This window comes from Perca fluviatilis, chromosome 16 (genome assembly GCF_010015445.1).
Source record: "Perca fluviatilis chromosome 16, GENO_Pfluv_1.0, whole genome shotgun sequence".
In the NCBI taxonomy this organism is placed as follows: Eukaryota; Metazoa; Chordata; class Actinopteri; order Perciformes; family Percidae; genus Perca; species Perca fluviatilis.
Window position 1 is genome coordinate 3778278 of NC_053127.1, and position 27520 is coordinate 3805797.

General features: G+C 42.6%; 2 protein-coding genes across 6 annotated transcripts in view; both read left to right on the forward strand.

Annotated features, from left to right (window-relative positions):
• nup98 (nucleoporin 98 and 96 precursor) overlaps positions 1-27025 on the forward strand; it is a 43218-nt gene extending 16193 nt beyond the window's left edge. For all 4 annotated transcript variants that reach the window (XM_039776816.1, XM_039776818.1, XM_039776817.1 and 1 more), the window contains exons 15-35: positions 175-291; positions 693-873; positions 1789-1903; positions 3805-3918; positions 4144-4282; positions 5575-5752; positions 6485-6646; positions 8971-9213; positions 11538-11670; positions 12171-12430; positions 13553-13731; positions 15898-16166; positions 17465-17740; positions 18070-18227; positions 19365-19505; positions 20891-21036; positions 21502-21723; positions 22712-22953; positions 23426-23580; positions 24520-24631; positions 26335-27025. In XM_039776816.1, the coding sequence (XP_039632750.1) occupies positions 175-291; positions 693-873; positions 1789-1903; positions 3805-3918; positions 4144-4282; positions 5575-5752; positions 6485-6646; positions 8971-9213; positions 11538-11670; positions 12171-12430; positions 13553-13731; positions 15898-16166; positions 17465-17740; positions 18070-18227; positions 19365-19505; positions 20891-21036; positions 21502-21723; positions 22712-22953; positions 23426-23580; positions 24520-24631; positions 26335-26534 (3742 nt within the window). In that variant the 3' untranslated portion in view covers positions 26535-27025. The remainder of the gene's footprint in view (positions 1-174; positions 292-692; positions 874-1788; positions 1904-3804; positions 3919-4143; positions 4283-5574; positions 5753-6484; positions 6647-8970; positions 9214-11537; positions 11671-12170; positions 12431-13552; positions 13732-15897; positions 16167-17464; positions 17741-18069; positions 18228-19364; positions 19506-20890; positions 21037-21501; positions 21724-22711; positions 22954-23425; positions 23581-24519; positions 24632-26334) is intronic.
• The window catches only part of LOC120543671, a 620163-nt gene that overhangs the window by 290531 nt on the left and 302112 nt on the right, over positions 1-27520 (forward strand). The gene's annotated exons all lie outside the window — the stretch shown is intronic.

Here is a 27520-nt window from a genome sequence, read left to right on the forward strand (position 1 = left end):
TGACTATTAAAGTCAAAAGCAGGATCTGCGATTTCCCCAAAATATTTTTTTTTTCTCGCTCTCCTCCTCGGCCTACATGCTGAGGGGAGAAAAACAAAACCGACACAGCGTAGCTTAGCGGCTGGCAGCATGACACCTGCTTCTTTCTGACTGTATGTGTGTTTTTATTTACAGGAAGAGCATCAAGAAACTTGTGCTGAAGAACCTGAACAGCAGCCAGTACAGCAGTCCAATCAACAAAGAGACAGATGACCTCGCTTCACCTCCAGAGTATCCACAGAACGGACACAGGTCTGAACACACACACTCACTCATTCACACACACCCCACTTTCTCACTCAATCTCACTGTCACACACACACACACACACCCCACTTACTCTCTCTCTCACACACCCCCCCCCACTTACTCTATCACTCTCTCTCACACTCACTCACACACACACACACACCTCACTCACTCACGCTCTCACTCACTCTTCAACCAAGCTGACTACAAACACCCTCAGACGGAGTAAACTCACCCCCAACATTTTTATGGATTTTCTTTCAGATGTAACAATATCATAATGGTTAATAGAAAATAAGTATTTTTGTTAGTTTTCTGTGTTAAATGTTAGTTTGTATGATAATTTGGACCCTGTAGATGTTTTAATAATGCTGTGCCCTCCCCTTTCTTCTTTCTGTTTGCAGTCATATGGAGGAGGAGGAGGAGATGCCCGGTCCCAGCAGCCGGATAGACGACGACCCGGAGGTCACCCAGTTCTATGTCAACCCCATCGCCAAGCCGATCCCCCAGGGCCGCATCCAGACCAGCCTGCAGGACACAATCAGCGACCTCAACATGCACAAACCGGTTAGGAACGGACTGGAGGTGAGCAGTCAAAGCCAGTTTTAAGTTTTAAATTAACGCATGGAAGTTACGAATGTTTGTTCTGTATCGTTCCGGACACAAACTGACGCAAACACATCCACACACACACACACACACACACACACACACACACTGACGCAAATGCACACACAGTGAGGCAAACAAGCACACACTCATACAATGAAGAAAACGCATGCAAACACACTGATGCAAATCAACAAACTGATGCAAATAAACACATTATCACAATGAAGCAAACGCACACATACACACACTGATGCAAACACAGTGACATACACACACACTGACGCAAACACACACTGACATAAACACACGTCATTTCTGTATACGGATAGTTAGCATTTACCTCAGGCTAATTATTTAACCAGTATGTGGCGATTTTTGGCAGCCACCTTTCTTAAAAAGAAAGCATGATGAAACGGAGGATAAACCAGCAGGACTAACAACCCCAACCACAATGTTTTGTGAGAAGTTAATTTCGGACAGTGACCACAGCTCTGACCTTTTTTGTTCATGTGTAACCTGAGACAACAATAGGAGCTTTGGCATCTACATTGATATTCAGTTCACAGTCAAGATATTTAAACACACTTTATTATATTTTGTTGATTAAAAACACACGGGTTTGTATCTTCTTAGAAAACGTAGATGCTGACGTCAGGTTTTCACACACAATAGATGGAAACACGAGAATTAATACACAGAAGGAAGAATCCAGAAGGTCTGTCTGGCCTTAAAACAAGAGTAAAATTAAAGAAACTGGCTTGAGTTTAAATCCTGACTAACAAGACTGTCATCCAACCCAAATCCAAGAAAGAGTGCAAGTTCACGGTGTGTGTACTGTCAGTTTATAACTTTTAATGTTGCTCTGATATGTTTTGTTTTTTTTCTTAGCTGAGCAGCGAGGACGTTTCGGCATCTCTGGGAGACGAGTCTCTGCGAGACGAGTCTCTGCAGGAGGACAGAGAGGAGGAGCAGCAGGAGTCCCAACAGTCTCCTCACCCAGCAGGTCAGACACAAACACTTTCACACCATGTTTAACTCCTGTAGTCTATATCCACGACATTCCATCTCTGGTATTGCTCCGGTGCTGCCGGAAATTCCACCGGATGTCACTCTTTCGTGCTGTAATTTTAATAGGGATGGGCATCGTTTGGATTTTAACGATTCTGATTCCAACTCAGATTCTTCCTTTTGTTTCCGGCTCTCATTGATTCTCGATTCCGATTCTTTGAGGGGTCCCATGCTTATTTCACAAATAAGAGGAAAGTTTTATTTTGATTCAAAGGTGGTTTGCAGTTTTACAGCTTTTTCTACGTAAAATAAAGTCACACTAGAGCTCCGCTTCCTGGGCTCCAAGGCTGCAACACAACAAGCACTTGGCCGCTACGGAAACCAAAACTTGCGCATGTTATATTGGGAAGTGATGATCGGATTTGAAACCAAACCCTCCAAACGATTCCAAAACGATTTCAATACAGAAACTATTCCGATGGAATCGTAATTTTTGAATCGATTCCGATTAAGAATCGGTTCTCGATGCCCAACCCTAAATTTTAAGCTCTGGTGGATTTCTGAGGACTATGGTTAACTGCTGCTCAGATCTCTGCAGGGTAAACCCAGACAGCTAGCTAGACTATCTGTCCAATCTGAGTTTTCTGTGGCACGACTAAAACTACTTTTGAATGTACACGTTCCACCAAAACAAGTTCCTTCCTCAGACTGTTTTGCAGAGGCACCGTGGCTCTGTCTGGTGCTTAGTGCCACCCAAGACGTTTGTGATTGGTTTAAAGAAATGGCAATAAACCACAGCACGTATTTTTCCCATCCCAGAATGCTGTGTGGACTAGTCAGACCTTCCTCCGCAGCGATGTGGCAATGCGAGACTAAACTCCTGTGGGATCCTTTTTACATTGAACCTGTTGACCTTAAATATCCCTGTGTCTAGCTCTTAACGCCATGTTTCACATTTCTATCCTCGCTGCTGTCGGTCAGTAGTGACTCATTTCAAAACTTAACACTCCTGACGCAGATCTTGAGCTGGGTCTCGGACACAGAAAACTTCACGACCCGTAACCTGAAACTCTTGAGCACCTGCAACTCTAGGCTCTGGCTCGTTTCCACAATGATTTACAAACCGGAATGTCTCAGATGTGCGTTACATGCAGTCAGCATCGTAAAATGAATAAAGGGTGACAAAATGCAGCAGAGAGGGAAAGAGACAAAATAACCCTCAGACCTCCGTAATAGAAATGTTACGACCTAAGCTAACCGGTTATTTAAGTCAATGAACAATGGTAATTAAAAGTATTGAAATTGTGACATTAATTTGAAAGAAATCTGATGTTTTAATCAAATTTGACTAAATAATGTAGAAACATGAACAATATATTTCCTCTATCTGTCTGTCTATATTTTTTTTGGTCGACATATTCTCGTTTTTATGAGCGGAGTGTAAAAGCGTTTTGATAGTTTGATCAGTAGCGTTAGTGGACAAGATTCAGCAAAACCTTTGTTCAGAAATGATACTTTAAACGAATAAAAGAAAAGAATAAATGTATTATTAGTTCAGTTCAATACTTTATTGCCATGTCAACACAGTTGATTGGAATTTGTCTCGGTGCCAAACAGGTTAAAAAAGGCAATACATACACAGGAACATACAGTATATAGAAGACAATCACATAGACAATCATTCAATCCAGTAAAAAGCTGTAAAGAACTTGTGCTATTGCAACTTCCCATAAAGCGTCTTGTGCAGTCTATAAAGTGCATTTGAATACGGTGCATTTAGTACAGGTTTACTCTGCAAGGCTTAGTACTTTGACAAAAGCGGGATGACTTTGAACTCTTTCCAGAGGGCAGTAGTTGGAAGAGGGACTTATCTTCTCGGTTTCTTGTTTTTTTCAGGGATCATTCTGAACCGTGTTGGTTATTACACCATCCCCTCCATGGAGGATCTGGCTGAGATGGTGGATGAAAACGGAAGATGTGTAGTGGACAACTTCACCATTGGCAGAAAAGGTAACGCCCGCTTAGATCTCCTTTCTCAGAAGCAAATGATACTTACAATCTTTTAAAAAAAAGACATAAGGTCTTGTCTGATGAGCAGCAATTTACTCAAATACATCAGCTCGTTTTTAAAATGTTGCCAGGGTTTTCAACATGTGTGATTTTTTTTTTAATAAGGAGACAAACCACCCCACCCAGTTTGTATTCTCACCACTGTGCTCTGATTGGCCCTCGCAGGCTACGGCTCCATCTTCTTCCCCGGTGAGGTGGAGGTGACGGGACTGAACCTCGACGAGATCGTCCACTTCAGACGCAAAGAAGTCATCGTGTACCCGGACGACAAAACCAAGCCTCCACAGGGGGAGGGGCTGAACAGGTGAGAGGAGGAGAGAGCGTGCCATGGGGGGGAAATGTTTTGTAACGCTTGACTGGGCAGCTACAGACCAGGGCCACGTTCAGCCCCCACAAAAGGCAGAGCAACGTGTGTGTGTGTGTGGCATCACACACATGGCTCTGCCTTTTTATTACCACGTTAACACACATCTCTGCTGATTGTTATCACCTACAACAGCGGTTCTCAAGCTTTTTTCAATAATGTTCCCCCTTTGAACATTTTTTTAAAGCCATGTACCCCCTAACCAGCGCGAATAATTTATGGTAGAAGAAGAAAAGTCTCTATAAAGAGGAAGAATACAGCGATAGAACAGCCTTGGACCTGGAAAACATTTAAATGATGATGAAGAAAGGGGACAAACTTGGAAAAACACTGTAGAAAGAAGGAAGGCAACACTAGGGTGACAAAAGTGATCTAAAATTCCAAAAAAGTGACAAAAACTTTGAAAAAAGCAGAAACAAAACCCTTTCTATGGTGTTTTAAGCCCGCAATGTAAACTTCAAGGCAGCGCTGACACATTCGACTTCAAGGGACCTAACCTTTGCCTAATCCTAGTGCCTTCCAGCACTAAAACACAACACCAAAAAAAACTTTGAAAAAGACAGTAGAAAAAAAGTAAGGAAGAAAGGCAAGAAAAGAAACGACAAAACCTTTAAAAAAGAACTTAAACTTAAAAAAAAATTGACAAACTTGGTAAACAAAGATTTTGCAAGCAATTTTACGTTCCCCCTGTAGTCCTCCAAAGTACCCCTAGGGGTACACGGACCCCCATTTGAGAAACCCTGACTCACAACACAGCCAATAAATTCAAATTCAAAGCACTTTATTTGTCCCCAAGGGGCAATTTTAAAAGGGCACATTACAGTAGCTTATCTCAGCATTCCAAGGAACAAGGGACAAAACCAACAACATAAACAGCACGCATACTGTACATCAACCCACAAACATAATCCACAGCCACACACTACATACTACATACCACATGTCGTCATTCATCACATAGTAGGGGTTATAAGTTCTAAAAGTTCTAAAAAATTTAAGTGCTTTCTTATGCTTCAATTAAAACCAAAATGCTTAAGATGCTGTTAAAAAAATCATATGTTCATAAGTTCATAAACGAGAGAAAACGTACCTCAAAGCCGCTTCACACCGTTCCGAAACACGGAAACCGTAGCTAAACAGTGCACACCGCTTTGAGATTGAACGTGCTTCAGCAATATGTTGTTAATCTACTTCCTGTCCTGATCCTGTTTCTTCTCTCTGTGGTGTCGCAGGCGAGCAGAGGTGACTCTGGACGGCGTTTGGCCAAACGACAAGACGGCCTGCACTCAGATCAGGAGCCCCGAGCGTCTGACGGAGATGAACTACGAGGGTCGGCTGGAGAAAGCCTCGCGTAAGCAGGGGGCCCGTTTCCTGGAGTACAGAACGGAGACCGGATCCTGGGTGTTTGAGGTCAGTCACTGCTGCTCACATCGCTTCTGGAAAAAAAGAACCATGTGTGATTTTAAGGTTGCCCCCCCATCATTGAAATGTATTTTTATTTTTATGCCGTGGTGTAATTCTTTCTTTTGATCGTCCAAATATAATTTGCTGTACATGTTACTGTACTGTTATTACTCTGTCGCTTTCTTTCAATTTGAATACATTTATTTACTTTGTAAGTTCTTTTGTAGCCTATGCATTTCGTTGTAGATTTATGTCGTGATATTCATTAATAAATTAATAATTATCTTAAATTTGACCGGGTAAAACCTGCAGAAACCCTGAATAATAAGTAGTTCTTAGGTGTAGTTAGTTTTATTTTATTTCTGTGTCATGCCAAACATTCGTGGATTACAAGACACCACAATCCTTTTTTAACGGACATCTTCTGGTCTCGCCAGATACAAATCATGTGGAGAAATACATGAATAACAGAAAACTAAAAATGAAAAGACAACCGTATATACAAACATGTCTACAAATCATCTTGGTGAAGAGCTTTATTTTTTTCTCTTCACCCAGACTTTCTCAAGAGAACCGGTTTATTTATGTCTCACATGTGAAAAGCCATCTCAGTCTTTGAACTTCATCCATATTTTCAAAATCAATATGTTTGTGTCTTGCTAAACAAGGCATCTCGTTAACAATAAAAAGGAAACTGACTCCTCCCCCTGTGTCTCTCTCGCTCTCTCTCTCTCTCAGGTCGCCCATTTCTCCAAATATGGCCTCCAGGACTCTGACGAGGAGGACGATGTCCCACCCAAAGCCGACCCCAAGAAGCTGAAGACGATGATGCCGCTTCCTCCCTCCAGGCTGCAGCAGCCACTGCCCTCCTCCCAGCAGCAGGTGGCGCCACAGGCTCAGGTAGAGCAGCCTGCGCCCATCAACACTCATCATCATCCTCACTGACACACCTGAGATGATTAAAGGAGCGTTTATCCAGCTGTTTGGTGGCAGGAGATTCTTTTTGAAAAGCTGCCTACTCTTGTGTTTTGGTCGTTTTTTCAGGCCGGTGATGAGAACGTTAAAACAGTTTATAAATGTTAGCGTTTTTACACACTATGATAATCCTAAAGCAAGTGTCTTGAGTAAAAGATTTTGAAGTTTTTTACACTTTGTCAGAAAGCTAAAGTTGACAAGAACTTTTAGGTCTTAGGAGCTTTTTAAAAAAAAAAAAGTTATCACAGATTGCAGAAGTTGAAAGCTGTTCCGGATGCAGCTCAGTTCATAAGAGTCTTTTTAACAACAGCTTATCAATGTCGGTGTCGTCAACGAACTGAGAGCAGTAAACGATGCGAGAGCTGTGAATGAGCATAGAAGGAAGGTTGTGTCCGTATGTGAGAGTAGATAGAAAGGTGCAGTAGTAGAGACATTGTCTGCTTCCAACCGGTAATAAAATATGAATAGTCTGTCTTGTAGTTGACAGATCTAATGTCTCTGCCAAATAAAATGGCTTGGAAGTAGAACGATGTTTCCAGAGATGGAAGACAGCGCGCAGACAGACAGACAGACAGAGCTATCACCACACCAAATTTAACACTTTTTTATTTTTAGTTATCCAAAATCCACACTTTTCACACTGGCATGAATTAGATCCACTGCACTTAATTAAAAAGAAAATGTCACTTTTTAAAGCTGGTTTGCCTCTTACTCACGTTATTTCCTTACAAGCGATGCTTTTTTTTTTTTTTTTTAAATCACTTTCTGCTAACTTTAAGGAGAACACAGAGGGCAAAACAATAGCCTCTGTTTGAACCGAATATTCTCTGGTCCAGCTCAGCGTGTTGTTCAATACTGCGGCTCTCTGTAATCGTTAGGCTACACAGATAACACACTCGACTGTCCTGCTGTTGGAAACGTGAACTAACCACAGACCGTTGCCTCGTTCATAGACCGACAGCGGTTCGTAGCTGCAGAGTGAATTTAGGGGAAACCCAATGGATATGTGGCATTAATTTAAAGATTGGCTTGTACAATGTAACACTGCAGAAGTACGCAGTTGGATGTATTTTCTGTTCTTCTTGCTTATTTCTGTTTATTATTGGCACGTGCGTTCATATTTGAAACTTTGGTGAGTTCATTTCATCAGTAAAAGTAACAAATGCACATTAGATGATGCTACTGCAGCAGTACGAACATCTATCAAACTTGATTAACAGACAGCCTTGATTTTAATTTAAATGTTCTGTGGGTTAAAACCAGCGCTAGAACCGCTTCGTCTGCTGCTGCAGTTTTAACTTGAGTGCAGACTTTACCTGACACACACACACACACACACACACACACACACACACACACACACACACACACGTATTGGGAAGTGTCCTTACGTTGTAACAAATAATTTAACTTAACAGTCTTGCATAGAAAACATATTTTCACCATCAGGAAACATTCTCTGATCTGATGTTTATGTTTTAAGGTTGGTCTTCTTAATGAATTCATATAAAGAATGTCTGCAGGTCTTTATTATATAAGTATATTTTAATGAGTTTCTTGTCAGCAACTATAAAGTTTATATCATGTTCAACATTAAGTTGTAGAGTCAAACATCTATAAACATTTTAGGCTCTAACCTGCTTCATGATTGTGTGACATGAATTGTAATTTTCTTATTTTTTGCAATTAATGAAAGATAATAAAGTTAATGAAGATGACATTTAATCTTTGGTCTGTAAAGTTTCTGTGAAGATCAGCTTCTCAAAGTCTGCTGATTGGATGTGTCCAGTGATTAAATCAAACTTTGAACATTTCCTGTGAAGTAAAGTCAGACATCTGCGTCTGTCTTGAGTTGTTACATTTTAATAAAAGAAAAATGTATCTTTAGAATAAGATGTTATTTTGATTATGGAAAATATTGAGTTATGGTAATGGGGAACGTGATATAAATCAAAATAAACATTGATTCACTGGCCAGAGATCACTGGATGGTTTATCAATGATCAGGCAAAGTTACCACAAATTATAAACTCCTGTAGCTCAAAACAAAAATGTAAAGAAATGTATTAAATGTGTTGTCCATAAATCCTTATTTTCCTTATTTTTAAACTTATTCCAGCCTGTTCTTTGGCTGGAACAAGTTAAAAATTACCTGACCGCAAAGAAAGTAATTTATAAAGTTCAACAATCTTAATAGTGTTGGCTTGACCTCTTATTGTGTGTCTGTGTGTGTGTGTCTGTGTCTTCAGTCCACTGTTGTCGTGGATCTTCCGGGTGGCGTGGCAGAGCTGGACAGCGACATGGCCGACATCACTCAGAGCTTCCCGACAGAGAGCATGCTGGGAGGAGAGGAAGACAGCGACCAGCTGTTAGCGGGGGAGATGGACGTGGCGAGCGGGAAGCTCGGAGGTTTGACCTATGCGGAGCACAACGGCGTCTCTGCGTCCAGCCACATGGTGTCCTCGCTGGGGATCAACCCACACACGCTCCAGGTAGAGTCGCAAACACAGGGTACCAGCTAGGGGTGGGGTGGGGGGAGAATATATGCAGCATAGTATCGCAATATTTTCCGTGGCAATACTGTATCGATACACAGACGCCAAGTATCGGTCTTTTATTACATATGTGTTGGTCAGTTTGTCTGCTTGACACAATCCCATTTTGCAGCAATAAAATTAAAGTGAGATGAACAAACAGAAATGTATCTTTTTAGATAAAACAGATGTTTGGGATGTGGGACATAATTTGAAATTGGGAAGTTATATAATATATCGCAGAATTTTGCAATATATTTAAAATCGCAATAATATTGTATGGTGACATAAGTATCGTGATGATATCATATCGTGAGGCCACTGGTGATTCCCACCCCTAGTACCAGCATGTTCTTAAACCTACATTGTGTTTTGAGTTGATTCTTGGCAAAAAAACCTTTTGTTCTTTCACAAATATGTGCTGATTCATGTATAATTACTTCCACCAATTAATGAAAGTATTCTTGTAAGCGTAGAATCTGCTATTCAGAATCATTCAGAATACATATGAGCGACTCGCTCGAATGACCGCCACCATGTAGCGCCTCTATCTTTATAATACATTAGCCAAAGAGGGACATACCTCCATCTTTATAATACATTAGCCAAAGAGGGACATACCTCCATCTTTATAATACATTAGCCAAAGAGGGACATACCTCCATCTTTATAATACATTAGCCAAAGAGGGACATACCTCCATCTTTATAATACATTAGCCAAAGAGGGACATACCTCCATCTTTATAATACATTAGCCAAAGAGGGACATACCTCCACATTTCGCCCTCTTACACCCAGTGGCACAGTGATGAATGCCAGGGGGAGATTACTCTCCATGGAAGCGAAAAAGAGAATTAAAACGACAGCGCGACAGGCAAGACAACAAGACCGAAGTTAATATTGGAGTGGCTAGAACAGCTGTGTTGAAACGATGGAGAGATCATTTTGGGTTCGGCCACCGTAGGAGGAAGGGCTAGGAAGTAATATTCAGTTGGTTGTCATATACAATTTCACCGCTAGATGGGAGGAATTCTTACACAATGTAGCTTTAAAGTATACCAGCGGGTCTTAAAGTGATGGTTCGGAGTAATTTACCCTAGAGTCCTTTGCACCATGACTTCGAGCCAAACACCCCCCCAGAAGCTTTTTTCACCTGGATCGAACATTGGCGAAAGTTAAGCGACGTTAGTCGCTGAATAATGCTAGGGGAGCGTATTGACCACGTTTGGTATCTAAATGTTGAATAATGTCGAAATTGTACCAAAGGTCTACACTAGTATAAATAAGTTATGCTCTCAAAAGCGATGGATTGAGTTTGTAAGTACGTAAGCGAAGTTTATGAACACTTGCCTTTTCTCTTCTGCTCTCTGTTGCTGCTGCTGCTACCTGCAGTTAGACTCACAGCAGCAACAACAACAGCAGAGAGCAGAAGCCAGCATGTAAGTGTTATTTACATAACCTTCTGGTGTACTTACAAACTTTCCAATCCATCGTTTTATGAGAGCATAACCTATATATACTAGTGTAGACCTTTGGTATCATTTCGGGCATTATTAGTGGGGTCATTTAAGAGATACAAACGTGGGTCCATTAGCCCCGCCGCTAAGCTATTCAGCGGCTAACGCTACTCTACGCTAACTCTCCCAATGTTAGACCCAGGCGAAAAAAGCTTCTGGGGGGGTGTTTGGCTCGAGGTCATGGTGCAAAGGACCCTAGGGTAAATTACTCCGAACCATCACTTTAAAGTACTAAATGTATTATTCTAAAAAATGACTTTGTTTACAAAGTGTTGCATTTTATTTACAGAGGTCTTGGATTGTAGGATTAAATAAATGGTGGATGTTATACGACACTACAGTACTGTTAATGTCAATGATGTGGAATGTGTGCAAAGTAGGGCTGCTCCCTTTTAGTCAATTAGTCGACTAATCTGTGATTTTGGTCTTAGTCAACTTAGATTTCTTTAGTCCATTAGTCATGTCTGATGTTTTTTTTCGCGCTGAATGACTTATTTCCAAGAAACGTACGAGCACATCTCTGGTAAACACAAGAATTAAAGTGGTGCTTTTAGCATGACTCTTAACGGAGAAACTCAGATTTACAGATCTGTCGATTAATTGGTGATGGCACAATGGATATGACACATGCCTTTGGTGTGGGAGACCTTGGTTCGATTCCCACTGTGACACTGTGATTACCCTGCAAACGGGAAGTGCATCACTCCATCGGGCTGCCGCCATAATAAAACCGCTGTTGAATCTTCTTGTCTTTTGTCGGCAGATCATGAAGGCGTCTCTGTTTGCGGATGATGAAGAGGAGAGCGACATGTTCCAGAGTCAGGGAGCGATGAAAGTCTCCACGGACGTCTCGTCTCCTCGCCTCGTCCTGCCGGGATCTCAGGGCCGACCCTCCGGTACGAAACTCAAACTTGCATCCACTTCCTCTTTTATTTTGGTAACCTTTTATTTATTCAGGGATGTTCCTCTCTCTCCCGCTCTCTCTCTCTCTGTGTTTTTTTTCTCTCTCTCTCTGTTTTTTTCTCTCTCTCTCTGTTTTTTCTCTCTCTCTCTGTCTCTGTGTCTCTTTTTCTCTCTCTGTCACTCTCTTTCTCTCGGTTTCTCTCTCTGTCACTGTCTGTGTGTCTCTCTCTCTGTGTCCCTCTCTCTCTTTTTCTATCTTTCTCTATCTTTCTCTCTCTCTCTCTCTCCCTCTCTCCCCCTCTCTCTCTCTCTCTCTCTCTGTGTCTCTCTCTCTCGCTTTTTCTCTGTGTCTCTTTTTCTCTCTCTGTCACTCTCTCTTTTTCTCTCTGTTTCTCTTTTTCTCTCTCTGTCACTGTCTCTCTCTCTCTTTCTCTTCTCTCTCTCTCTCTCTCTCTCTCTCTCTCTCTCTCTCTCTCTCTCTCTCTCTCTGCAGTGGGAGGTCTCCTTCAGACTCGTTTTACCTCCGGCCTCTTCTCTCAGATGTCAGACTCTCCCCGTCCTCCTCTTCTTCCTCCTTCTCTGTCCCGGGGGTCTCCAGCAGCTGCCGAACAGTCCCGGTCGTTACACTGGGCCGGACCGGGCCCTTCGTCCTTCATGCTGCCCTCCCGAACGCCAGAGCCTACCGTCAGGACGGTTGGCGTCCGTCTGCTGGGTGGCCCTGTCCCCCTCAAAGAGTCGGTCACTCAGGGGAAGGTTCGTACTCACTTTGGTTTATATTTGTATGATTTGAGAAAAAACATCTCAGGTCAAAGAATGAACGATGTACATGTACGGAGTTTCATTCACTTTGTGAAATGATGGTGGAGCACGTATTTGTATAACTGGAGTAACTCTGGATCTACGGAAGAACATTTTTAGGATAAAGCCTGACCGCTCTGTGTGTTTCCGTTCTCTTTGGGAAACGACAAACTTCGAGCTAGCAGTCTACATGCTGAAAATGTCTTGTCTGAAAAGTTTAGAAGATTTGGACGGTGCAACAAGTCAGATCTGCTTGGTTCTTTCAGGGAATGATAGTAAAAATTTACAAAGAATATGTTTAGGGCATTTCCTCTCTAACTGGGACGTTTTGGGACCGATTGGTGGGATTACTTGCAGAGTTTTCTTTTGGGGGGGGGGGGTGTAAATGTTCCACCAAAACAAGCTCCTTTCTGAGAGTATTTAGCAGAGCCACCGTCGCTGCGTCCGGAGCTTAGCGCCGCCCAAGACCATTGTGATTGGTTAAAAGAAATGCCAACAACCCAGAGCATCTTTTTCTCCTATCCCAGAATGCATCTGTGGTGTAGTGTTAGAAAAATGATGCTTAGAACGGTTTTGCTAAACCATTTGTATCCAAACTGCTGTTTCTGTTTTAGTATTTGTTTTAGTATTTAGTATTTCTGTTTTAGTATTTCTGTTTTTAGTATTTGTCTTTCATGCGTTAATCATGAAAGCTGAGTGACCTTGTAAAGAGCACAGGATGTATCCTGAGGGCAGAGTGCATAATGTGGAGGAGATGCCAGGCATGACCAGAGATTAGAAGAAGAAAAGCTACTGATTGCATGAACCGAATAACTGAACTTGACTAACAACTCCTTTTTAAAAAGACACTTTCGTCACTTTCTGTACTTATGCTGAAGTGCTGTAAACTGACTCTACTTGCTGCAAGTAAACAAACTTTTAAGAACTCCAGTGATTTTGTCCATTCTTTGATAAATAATTATCCTAACCTGTAGCCAGACCTTCCGCTGTGGAGATAGAGATGGAAATGCGAGACTGTTGGAGTAACAAAGACACAAAAAACTAATATGTCTGTTCATTTATGTTGTTGTCTTGCAGGGGAGTTTGTTGATGGACGCCGCGCTGTTTGCGGGTCGTTCCTTTCGGGTTGGGTGGGGTCCCGGCTGGACGCTGGCACACTGCGGCCACCGGCTGAGCTCACCGCCGACCAAACGGCTCGACCGTCAAGAACTGACCAAAACGGACTACAGCTTCCTGCCAAAACCTGCCAGGAAACCGTAAGACACACACCATACACACATCCCTTTACTACTACTATCCCTGTACTACTATACTTGTCAAAATAGTTGGCAATTAATTTAAGAGCTGACAGCTAGTTGATTAATCTTCACACACATTCACCATGCATTGTGACATCCCTACCATCTCTGTATAAAACCAAAATCTCAATGCTTAATTTTTTTTTTTATCAGATCAGATTTATTTGGACTGTTCCCATGACCTTTTTAAATGTGGCCTATATCAGATTCCAGTGTGAACCGTTTGCGGTTTCGAACTGACCCGCATGCGCAAAACACCAATAACGATGACATCAGACGCAACACGCTGTTGCACTGAAGTTAGGGAGGTTATGGAGGAAGTCAGCATTTTCGCTTTTTCAAAATGTTTGTGTAATGGCAGCCGTAACATTAATGAGCAGGTGCTGAGGAGGAGGAGAAGAAGAAGGAAGAGAAAGAGAGACAAATTGGATATTAATTAGAGGTGTGAATCTTCACTGATCTCCCGATTTGATTACGATTATCATGTCTTCGATTCGATATCTCGATGCATCACGATGCGTCAAATACATTTTTACTATTAAAGCCTTGTAGGATATTTCATTCTAGGGATGCACCGAATATTCGGCCACCGAAAAGTTTCGGCCGAAATTGGCCCAAAAGGGCATTTCCGGTTTTCGGCCGAAATACCTTTATCACCGAAACAATACGGCCGAAAATGTTGTGATGACGCAAACAGAAACCGCGACCTGCGTCCTGTGTCAGTACCCGATCCACCTGCAAAGCGTCTCCTAGGCAACGAGGTTGAGACGGACCACGGAGTGAAAACAATGAAAAGTACGCTCTTAGTCTGTCGGCACACGTTTCAGTGAGATCTGTTCGGATCCTCTGCACTTCATCGCGACTGTACTTGATCCGCGTTATAAAGACCATTACTTGGATGGCGGAAAAAAAAAGGAGCGCGAGAAATGAGCCAGGCGGCGACCATGGATGGCGGGAGAACCAGCGGGGAGACGGGGCGGAGCGGCGCAGGAATCAGCGAAAAAAAAGCGTTTCGCCCTGCAAGGGCGAGAGCAGCCCCCTGGTATCGTGTCCTGCAGGCGAAGTACGACAATTTTCGTGCAATAATAACCAGCAGGTAAGCCACTGTTCTTAGGCTGTGTGTGTATGTTGTATATATGTATGTGTATATAGATATATATGCTCATATATATATATATATATATATATATATATATATATATATATATATATATATATATATATATATATATATATATATATATATATATGTATATATATATATATATATATCTATATATATATATATATATATATATATATATATATATATATATATATATATATATATATATATATATATCTATCTATCTATCAGATTATCGCCATATTTCTGCTAGATATTTTTTTAATAAAACTTTAATATTAATGTATACAATTGCAATGCCTTGATTTTAGTAAAGTTAGTACACAGTCATAGCCATAAATGCAATGGTACTAATAATTGGCATAATTTCTTTCGGGGTTTCGGTTTTCGGTCTTGGTTTCCTCTTTTTTCGGTTTCGGCCAAGAATTTTCATTTCGGTGCATCACTATTTAATTCATAGGTTTTCAAGCTTCAAAAACAAAACATTCTGCAGTGCTCTAATACTAAATAAATTGGATACATAAAACTACAGCAAACACACCAGAATATGTAAACAGAAATGCTGTTAGGCCTACATTAAATTGTAAACAGAAATAATGGATCATGAGCCGGCCGATTATCGATGCAGCATCGTCCATGTCCACGATTCCATGCATCGATTATTAATTTCAACACCTCTAATATTACGGTCTGTGTCTTGGGCTAACTCCTGCCGGAGCATCATTGTGACAAATGTCGATGTAGGTTGACGTAAAAGTCGAATCAAATCCGCCTCGGTTGTTCACACTGCGGCCGCATTGAAAAAAAATCTGACCTGGGTCTGATTCAGGAGCACATATGGAAGTGGCCCAAATCTGATTTGAGTGTTTACACTTCTGAAGAAGTCTGACCTGGTCACTTGACCCCAAAGAAAATCTGATTTGGGCCACTTTTGCCTGCGGTCTGAACGTAGCCTAAGACACACCAAAGGAAACCATCTGGTGCGTCCTCTCTTCCAGGCTGATAGAAAGCTCCTATAAGGTTGTGTTGGAGCAGCTGGTGGGTCTGGGGCCTCCAGCTGTGAAGAGCCGACTGGAGGAAGAGGAGGAAGACGAGGAGAGCCAGGCGGTGCTGCAGCGCCCTCTGGAGATCTGTCTGAAGCACAGCATCGTCGACATCACAGACGCCTCCGCCTGCCCTCTGGTGCGGCCGCAGCCCGGCGTGGCGGCGCTGCACGAGTACGCCGAGTGGATCGTCGAACTGGGCGACAAGCAGCGAGACACCGACCGTAAGTGAGGGAGCGTTCAGAGGGCGAGTCTTCACAGACATACAAGTTTGAGAAATTATTTGATTTTCTTCGGGAATAGCTTAAAGTCCCCTTCCACTCAAAAATGTGTTTTAGTCCCCTTCAGTGTCCAACTGTGACTATACAGACTTGTATCTGTGCAGCGTTTTGTCACTAAAGATTCCTCTATTGAAGGGGAAGATGTGTGTGCACTTCCCTGAAATCTAAGATTCAAATGTCAGTGTTAGATGCCGCTCTGTACTCTGATAAAAGATAGTTTTGGTATTTTTAAACCTGGACTCTATTTTCCCGAAACATTGGTCTCTAATAGCAGTTACACACCAACCAGACGGCCGACAGTCGGCAGAAAAGGCAGTCTGACTGATCAGTCTCCTCGAGTCGGTCCAAAAAGTTCCTCAGAACACACCGAAGAGACGAGACGTAATACATCTCCATAGCAGCAGGCGGCACTAATCTGTGTTGTTGCCCAAAAAATGAAAACCGGCAGCTGATTGGACAAAGAAGAGGGGGGAGAATCTTTGAAATTGGTCCAGTATTGAGAAGTGTCTGACTACATTATGGAAAGGTTTCGCCTCCTGCTTAATACTGGATCCATTTCAAAGATTGTTGTTCCTCTCAGTCATAGACACGAAAACATGGGAAAATAGGTTCCAGGTTGGGGGGGAAAACCAAGTTACCCTTTAAGTCTGAGTGACCTGGATTGTAGGTACCTTAGATGCAATTTTACAAGAAACCCAAGCAAACGTGCCAAAAATTGGCATCTCAATTTGCTGCATTCAGACATGATTGTGCCATTTCAATTTCAAATCACTTTATTCATCCCCAGGGGGCAATTAAATGACACAAAGAGCAGTATATTCCACCACATACAGTAAATCATTAATAAAATAAATAAGTAAATAAGTTTTATTTATATATATATATATATATATAATATATATATATATATATATATATATATATATATATATATATATATTCGTCCAATCAGCTGCCGGTTTTCATACAGTAAATCATTAATAAAATAAGTAAATAGTTATATATATAAATGAATAAATAAATAAATAAAAAGGGGGATGGGATGAGTTCATCAGTTTATGGAGTGTTTTAGTGCAGTCCAAAGATTTTTTGTGGGGGGAGAGCTAGGAGTTTAGGAGCTGGACAGCCCTGGGGACAAAGGTCACCTTCCTCCTCTGGGTCTTAAAGCGTAGTCTGCGCCTTGAGGGGGAGCCATTCATTCTGTCTCTCTCTCTCTCTCCCCCTCTGTCTCTCCCCCCCAGCCCTCCTGGGTCACTGGGCCGAGGTCTGGACCTTGTGCGAGGCCCTGTGGGGCCGGCTGGGCCCCGCAGATCAGGAGCCAGACGTCGAGACGGCCAGCGAGTACGAGCAGCAGCTGGAGAGGAGGCGAACCTTCTCGGCCTGGCTGTCCCGCGGAGCCACCTGCAGGGTGGAGGAGGAGGTGGCGTTGGCCGGGAAGGGTCGGCACACGGACGCCATCTTCAGCTACCTGACGGGCAACCGCATCAGTGAGGCGTGTCGACTGGCTCAGAAAGAAGGTGAGGAGGGTTAAAACTCTGCAGAAGGACAAACAAGAGTGAGGGGTTTATTCACTCCTTTAGGGTTTCTGTGGAGTTTTAAAATGTCTAAAATTTAAAAATCTAAATTTTAGGTTTAAAAAAACGAAATATTCAGTAGATAGTAGACCAGAAGCTGTCTGGGTAGAGATTTAATAAGCATAATTAAGTGCTAAGGGGCTCATGAAATGTTTTAATAGTCTGATTTAATGTTGATTTAGACCCCAGGAAGACTATGTGGCCGTCTAGGCGTCGGCTAATAAACTTATAACCGAATTTGATTTTGCTAACCTGTAGCTGTTTGTCCCCAGGAGACCACCGTCTGTCCCTGCTGCTGTCTCAGGCCATGGGCTCTCAGTACTGCCGGGACCTGCTGGCCCTTCAGGTTGCCGACTGGAACCGCATGCAGACCGACAGCTACCTGCCCGAGGAACGGCTGCGCATCTTCACGCTGCTCGCCGGGAAACCTGTACGCCATGTTTTTTTTAATTTCCTGTTTGTTCAGAGAACGCAAAGCCAAACCGAAAAACTTTTGATGACATTTACTGGCAGGTTTACGCACGTGATAAATGTTCAAGGTGTGTCACAATTTCAAATTGAAAAAAACTTTCAAAATGTCAATTTTGACTATCGAAACCAAAAGCAGGATCAGCGATTCCCCTAGTAATTGTTTTGTCTCTTTACTCCCGCCTACTTCCGCACTTCTCAAGGGAAAAACACCGACAGACACAGCGTAGCCTACCGGCTGGTAGCATTAGGGATGCACCGAATCCAGGATTCGGCTTCAGATTCGGCCAAATATTGGGCTTTGTGACAGGGTTTGGTTTCTGCTGAACCTTAGAATATTTTCCCACATATTTTTTACATTTGTCACTTTTTTCAAAGTTCTTATCAATTGTTTTTTCTTCAAATTCTATAATCAGGGTTCATACGTTTTGAAAAAAACTGGAAAAGTTATGGAAATCTGAAAAATGCAAATTCCAGGCCTGGAAAGGTTTTGGAAACATAAAAAGACCCAGAAAGTTTAGGAAAAGTCATGCAATTCTTTTAATACATTATAATAATGTGATTAATAAATGTATTTCACGCCATCCTAACCTCAACGTTCTATACGACTCCCACTATGAACCACAGACATTATCATTCATTTTCTAGTTAAACCTCTGAGGGGAAACTTTAACACAGATTTGTTTTCTTTCGACTGACATTTTCAGGAATACATAGCCATGGAAATTTGCCAAAAACTCTTGGAAAAGTATTTGTTAAAATGCGTATGAGCCCTGTATAAAATTGTAGCCTGACAAGCCAGACCCACATCAAGATGTCAAGATCTAGATTTCTAGGCTAATAAAATTGACTAAAACACCCAAATTCAATGAAAGTAGTGAACTGATTATTTATTTAACTTGTTGAGCGTTGTAGTGAACCATCCTCACTAATTTTTTTCGACAATTTCTTTGAAAAAAAAAAAAAGAAAACTTTTTGAAAATGGGTTAAATTTGACCCGAGGACAAAAGGAGGGTTAAATCAACGTTATAAAGTGAGTTTCCATCTTCTTTAGAGTCTGTAGTTTGATGCTAATGGCGTTTCCTGTCCTTCCCTGCAGGTGTGGCAGTCGTCTGACTCGGTCGTGAACGTGTGCTCTGAGTTGGACTGGAAGCGCTGTGTCGCTGTCCACCTCTGGTTCATGTTGCCTCCAACCGCCTCCGTGGCGGACGCCCTTGCCAGATATGAAGCCGCCTTCCAGGTGAGCTGCTACTTCTCGGTCTGTTGACCCGCCAGTAAATCTCCTCCACTGGATGACTCTCGTCTTAAGGGGTGAAGATTGGTGACATTCCCTCTTTGGTGTTTAGCCTAGTGACGTCACTGCTGCTACGTCCTTTATTTTTACGGTCTGTTTTACTCACAGCGGTTTACTCAGAATAAGAAATGGGGTTTATTGCCCCAGTAATTTACCCTACGTGGGTTTATTTCCACGGTAAGTTACCCTACATGGGTTTATTGCCACAGTAAGTTACCCTAGTTAACCTACGTGGGTTTATTGCCACAGTAAGTTACCCTAGTTAACCTACGTGGGTTTATTGCCACAGTAAGTTACCCTACATGGGTTTATTGCCACAGTAAGTTACCCTACGTGGGTTTATTGCCACAGTAAGTTACCCTACATGGGTTTATTGCCACAGTAAGTTACCCTACGTGGGTTTATTGCCACAGTAAGTTGCTCTACGTGGGTTTATTGCCACAGTAAGTTACCCTACGTTGGGTTTATTGCCACAGTAAGTTACCCTAGTTACCCTACGTGGGTTTATTGCCACAGCATCGTTACCCTACGTCGGTTTATTGCCACAGTAAGTTAACCTATGTGGGTTTATTGCCACAGTAAGTTACCCTTACGTGGTTTTATTGCCACAGTAAGTTACCCTACGTGGGTTTATTGCCACAGTAAGTTACCCTACGTGGGTTTATTGCCACAGTAAGTTGCCCTACGTGGGTTTATTGCCACAGTAAGTTACCCTACGTGGGTTTATTGCAACAGTAAGTTGCCCTACGTGGGTTTATTGCAACAGTAAGTTGCCCTACGTGGGTTTATTGCCACAGTAAGTTACCCTACGTGGGTTTATTGCCACAGTAAGTTGCCCTACGTGGGTTTATTGCCACGGTAAGTTGCTCTACGTGGGTTTATTGCCACAGTAAGTTAGCCTACGTGGGTTTATTGCCACGGTAAGTTACCCTACGTGGGTTTATTGCAACAGTAAGTTGCCCTACGTGGGTTTATTGCCACAGTAAGTTGCCCTACGTGGGTTTATTGCCACAGTAAGTTAGCCTACGTGGGTTTATTGCCACAGTAAGTTACCCTACGTGGGTTTATTGCCACAGTAAGTTACCCTACGTGGGTTTATTGCCACAGTAAGTTACCCTAGTTACCCTATGTGGGTTTATTGCTACTTAGCATAAGAAGGCTGAATGGGTTGAGTGCAGAATTCAAAATATAAATATGAATGATTCTTTTCACTTTGTCCTTTTGGCTGTTACAAGCCTTCAGTCTACAGATGTTGTCACATGACACAGAAAGATTCAAGTGACCGTCCTGCTCCACTGATCATCGATGTTGTGGTTGTTTCTGTCCTGCAGGGCTCGTGTGAGGCGGGAAAGTATGCCTGCGCCCCCCTGCCTCCGTACCTGGAGGCGATGCAGCCGGACATGGACGATGAGGAGGAGGAGTCTAAACGGCCGCTGCACGACCTCTGCTTCCACCTGCTCAAACTCTACAGTGACAGGTAAATCAGACACACCTGTCACTCACCTGTCTGCAGCTTCCCTGGTGGTCCTGATGTAACAAAAACAGTATTAAGCTGTTTTAAACTATAGTGTGTGTGTGTGTGTGTGTGTGTGTGTGTGTGTGTGTGTGCATACTCCTGTTTATGAATAATGTACTGAAAATTCATTAGTTTATTGGGATTTATGTGTCAATGTTTAACGGCATCTTTGTATTTTTTCAAGATTTATTTTGGGCAATTTAGGCCTTTAATAGACAGGACAGCTGAAGACATGAAGGGGGAGAGAGAGGGGGGAATAACATGCAGCAAAGGGCTGCAGGTCGGAGTCAAACCAGCAGCGTCGAGGAGTAAACCTCTATATATGGTCGCCTGCTCTACCAACTGAGAGTACATGACTATCTGGTAAGCTGTTAAGTAAAACCATTAATTCTTCAGATAGTTGTGTGTTTGTGTGCCGTCCTGCAGACACTACAGCCTCCAGCAGCTGTTGGACCCCCTGACGGTCACCTGGGAGCGTCTGGATTACCGTCTGAGCTGGCACCTGTGGGGCGTCCTGCAGGCGCTGCACTACAGCCACCTGAGCGCCTCGCGACAGGGACTCCTCCACGCTAGCTACGCCGCTCAGCTGGAGAGCGCCGGCCTCTGGGACATGGCCGTCTTCATCCTGCTGCACATCCCCGACCACACGTACGTTACAGCTCATCTTCTTTAATTACAAACACGGAAACAGAACCGGGAGGTTATTTACCCTTGTGTTGTCTTCCCGTCGACCACGCACCTTTTTGTTTTTCTCGGTTTTTAATTTTTTTTCTCGGTTTTTTATTTTTTTTTCACGTTTTTTGAGCTTTTCCTGACTTTTTTGTCACTCTTTTCAATGTTCTTTTTATATATATATATATATATATATATATATATATATATATATATATATATATATATATATATATATATATATATAAAGAAATCTAATGCTATGAAATTGAATACTTGTGAAGAGCGTTGTAGGGAACCATCCACGTTATTTCTTTTGAAAATTTGGTTGAAAGAAACCCGAATTTCTGATATAGAAACTTTTTTGAAAATGGGTCAGATTTGACCCGAGGACAACAGGAGGGTTAAAGGGAGTTTGTTCTAGGGCTGCCCCTTCTGAGTCGATTAGTTGACTAATATTTCTTCGGTCAATTAGTCATTTTTTATGCTTTTTTTCATGCTGAATAATTTATTTCCAAGAAACTTCTAAACCCATATCTGCTTACACAAACATAACATATTTTGAAAGAGGTGCTTTTGCATGATTCTTTGTAGAGAAACTCAGTTCAGACCCAAGATTCACGACTAAACAAGAGAAGCAGATCCAGCAAAAACTGTCCTGTCCTGTTAGTAGTGTCCTGAGGAGTGTCTCGGGACACTGTCCTGTACACTGTCCTGTGACTCCCAGACACTGTCCTGTGACTACCATGACTGTCCCGGGACACTCCTCAGGACACTACTACAGGACAGTTTTTGCTGCCACTGCTGCTGCGAAACGAGTTGAAACTTGAAGCTACTTGCAAGACGGTGTATCATCTCTGTACAGCAACAACTCTCTGTACTTCAGTTCCAACTTTTGACTTTTCAGGCTCTTTTTTTTTCTTAGCTGGATATCATTTGATATATTTTCTTTGTGTGTGTTCAGTCAGCGGGAGCGAGCGGTGAAGGAGATGCTGACCCTCCACTGCCCCCTGCAGGAGACGGACGAGTCGGTCCGAAGGGAGCGCTTCCTGACCGAGAAGCTGCTGATCCCAGAGCAGTGGATCCACGAGGCCAAAGCCACCCGAGCTCGCCGCGACAGCGACCGACACCAAGAGGCTCTGCACCTGTACCGGGCCGGATACTGGAGCCAGTGTCACCGGCTGCTCATCCAACACCTGGCCTCAGGTCAGGAAAAAACTATGGAACAGATCAGTTTAAACTGGTTTTAACAGTGTTTGAACCTCTAATCTAATTCTATTTTAATGTAAATTACATTATAATCCTCCAACAAAAATAGATTAATTAAAAAATTAAATCAAATTTAAAGAAAATATTGAAATAAAGTGAACAATCAGTAGCTTTAAATATGTGCATAATATTCAACAGTCAAATATACAAACTTATTGTTCAATTATTTTATTTATTATTTATTTGAATTGTCCAAATCAGTGCTGAAAACGTCTGATATGGAAAAATAAATAATTCCTGTCAGCGTTCTAATAAAAGAAAAAGGCCCAAATATAAACACTGAACATGTTTCAAGCCAGTCAAGTTTTTGAGTAAAAAAAAAAAAAAGCTGTGAAAAGTGTTATCTTGGGGGAGTAAGCTTTGCATTTTAAAGTTATTAAACTACACAAATGTCTTGTCCCACCCGTAGACTGCATCATCAACGACAACCACGACTACCTGTTGGAGTTCCTGGAGGGGCTGGCGGTGCCTGAACACAGCGCCACCATCCAGGACTGGGACACTGCCGGGAGGGTTTACCTGGACTACATCCGGGTAGTAAAGACTCTGCAGGACATCCAGCAGGTACTGACGCTCACATATGTCACTTTATTTTCAAATGTTTTTATGTTCAATATGGATTTGTTACCATGTTGCAAAATGATGAACATGAACCTGAAATGACTCATCACAGGCTAACATGTTAGCATGCAGCCAATGCACAGTCATGACTTCCCCTGGCTTTTAAAGTAAAGGTTTTGATGCCAACAATAGGGTTAGCTATCCTTTGGGGTTTGTTTCGATACCGGTGCTAAAACGATACTTTTAAAACGGTGCCGGTGCCAGAACCGATAGAAATATGTATTTATTTAAAAAAGAAAAAAGGAGCACAAAACGACAGTCGGCAACATTTAAGAACGGCTTGTTTATTAAAGGGTATTTTACCATAACTTGAATGCACCACGAGGCTGGCGAGTTTCAAGTGAACGCACCGTCTGTGTTGTTTTTCCCGACAACAGCAGCTGCCGACTGTTACATCTCAGTGTTTGAATCCTCTACAGGGAAATACAGTCACACCTTTTAGCGTTAGCTGTCAGCATTTTAGCTAACGGTAGGCTAACCTCACCTGCTGCCAAGTGTATTATGTTAACTAGCGCCACGTGCAGCGATGCGAACTGTTGCCTCTAACGTCTGTTTCGGAGCATCAGAGGGCAGCGCAGGCATTTCAGTAGCACCGAAATGAGGCACCGAAATCCGCGTTACTATTCGGTCTCGTAGATACCGGTTGTTAAGGCACCGGTGCCGTATTAGCACCAGGTTTTGGTACCCAGCTCTAACCGAGAATGGCTTTTATTGTGAAATAGATGCAGGAAGAGTTAAGTGGTAATCACTCTGGGTTAAAGAGTGGTTAAAACCTTGTTTCCACCAAGCAGTCGGGTTCAGTTTGCGACAGTTATTTTTCAGGTTTTGTTTTTGCGTAGAAGTTAAAAGAAGTACCTGCAAATTGTGTTTGTGTTCCGGCAGATGGATAACGCTGGTTACGAGTTGGAGCGTCTCTACACCGACGTGACGTCTCTGTGCAGCAGAATCGAGCTCCTGCCCTGCCGCACCGCCAGAGACCGCCTCGCCCAATCAGGTAAGAGCGTGCCTGTTTAAACCAGCGACAAAAAGTCCTCCAACCGAAACAACAGCAGCTGGATTCACTGACACACCTGTTCTCTGATTGGTTGAAGTTAGATGAAGGTGAGGATTAGATTTAAGACTTGAGGCTAGACAGAGAGAGTGAACTTCATTTAAACGGTGTGAGATTAAAATATCTGGTACGGTGAGTTTATCGGACTCCAGACAGGAAGGTTTTCTGGTGACGCTTCACTTTTTCATTGTTGTGGCTGCAGGAACAGAAACGTTACAGGTGAGCGGAAGCTGCAGTCACTTGCACCTAATTAACCTAGAAAGGGGGGAATCATAAAACCCACAGTGCCTGCAATTTGTGTCAAACAGCACACCCCTTCTTATTGTCATAACTCGGTAAAATGTGAAAACCCAGATATGGTATCATATCTATCCAGAATAAACCTCCTTGAAGGACAATACCAGCGCAAAATGGACCTAGTGGTTAATAACATATGTACCGTGTCGACCGTTCTCTGGGACATGTTTTCATGCTAATCTAATGCATCTCTAACTTGAAACAAGCTACCGCAAACTGGTGATTAGCTGCTAACGCTAGCTTTCGGGGCAGAAGGTAAATCTCTATTTCTACACCACTAACAAGGCTCAAAATATCACCACGCTTCCACGGTAGCATCATGAGGGTCCCTACATGTACACCGAAACACTGAGAACTCTGTAAGTGTACAGAAAGTTTATTAAAAAGCCATCTTGGAAAACAGTCATGACCATTCGAACCACGAACGCTTTGCTTGAGCTATGTTACTGGTTCCACGGCGTTCGTCAGGGAACATTTGACTCGGCACACGTTATTAACTCCTAGGTTCATTTTGTGCCGGAATTGTCCTTTAATCAACTTCAAATCTGAGAAAAATAAGGCTGCAGATGTTAACTTTTCTTCAGTGTCAAATTAATCCACCGATAGTTGTCAGTACAATGGACTTTTTTTTTCTAAAGTTTTCCAGCTTTTCTATTCCACTTACACATATATATGTAAACTTCACTTGGTGGCTCAGGCTGCCCTGTACCTTCAAAATAAAAAGCACTAACAAGTAACTACAATAAAGACACTGATGTCATAATGAAACCGCTTATACAGATGTACAATTCAAACAAAACAGCAACAAAATACTTAAGTACATTTTTAACTATATAACAAAACGAGGAATAGCTCCAAAAATAACACAACTGTTTTCATGTTTCACCATCAATATTTCAAACCAAGGCACCGCAGATGGAGAAATAATAATAATAATAATAACAACTTAGACTTATATAGCACCTTTCATGCTACCCAAGGTCGCTTAACACCTACAAAAGAAAGGGGGGGCGTGAGAAAATGAGTTTATTAATGAAAGGGAGAGAGGTTGTGTTGATAGATAGTTGCTCTCAAAAGGTCTCAAAGTGATGGCTGAAGCCAGAGAGGGATTCTTCAGACAGAATCGAGTTCAGTAACTCATCTCAACAGGAAAGCATCGTGCAGGAAAAGAGTTTGGATTGAGACGTCTTGCCAAGTCATCGTCTTGTTTTCAGATCGTAGTGAAAGAAAAGTCTCATGAAGCTGAAGTTCAGAAAGTTCAGGTAGGAGGGTGAAGTCAGCTGCTGCTGTTTGCTGAGAGTGGAAACCTAACCAAGCTGCCCCCCCCCTCCTTCCCTCCCTCCATGTAGAAATGGCGAAGCGTGTGGCGAACATCCTGCGGGTTGTGCTGAGTCTGCAGCAGGGCGACGCAGCCTCCGACTCCCTCAGCATCCCGCTCACCCAGATGGCGCCGCACATCACCCGCCTGCCGATGCCAGAGGACTACACGCTGGAGGAGCTGCGAGGCCTCACGCAGTCATACCTGCGACAGCTCATCGTCAGCCAATGAGGGCACAGAACAGAAAGCAGAAAAGCGCAGACATGTTCACATCAGATAAATAAAAAAAGGTGTTGAAATTTCAGCCGCTCAAACATCATGAAATTCTGATGCAGAACGTTTTTTTATTTTATTTTTTTTGAAAGAGAAAGGAGCAAAAAAAACGAACTTGAAGACAAGTTGAAGGCGTTTCTTTCTGAGGACAAGAACAGTTTCGATTCTGGAGTTTATTAACTTCAGATTTGGAGGCACAAAATCTCCGATACTTCATTCCTCATCGTCTGTGTGTGTTTGTTCGTCGCTTTCTGGGAGAACGTTAAAAGATAAACAACCGTAAGTGACACGAAATTACTCTGAATTTAAACCAACGCACAGCGAGGTTCTATTTTATCTAGGGATGCACCGAATCCAGATTTTTGGGGTTCGGCCGAATACCGACTCCTCCCATCCTCAGTCCATGAACACAGTGAACACATGAATGAAGTAAACAGGGACTGTCCTTCCTTTGCCGTACCTGAAGTTGCTGCATTCTGGCTGCTGTCTGGAGATTCCTTCGTGCACAACTCGTATTCTTTCAGATGTTTCGTACCAAATGTAACAGCGGCCATGTTGTGTATAGTTTCGGGTCCTCGCCACCACCAGACCAATCAGCATTTGAACAGATTGAACATGTAGCTGGACTTGAATGGCCTTCTTTTGACTGAAAGTACTGCCAAACAACAACTTTTCTGCTCACAGGATCCATTGCCACGTTCTCACAGCCTGCTGCATTCAACGCTCCACCTACGTAAACACCTTCCCGTCATCAACGGCGCCGTCATTACGGTGACCAGCGTAGCCGAGAGAAATTCTAAGGTTCGGCAGAAACCCAACACCGTCAAAAAGCCCAATGTTCAGCCGAATCCTGGATTTGGTGCATCCCTGATAATTTGTAATCGTAGCTGAAACATGCAAACTTTGTGTTTCAGGAATAAAAGTTACACACAGAGTCATTTCCA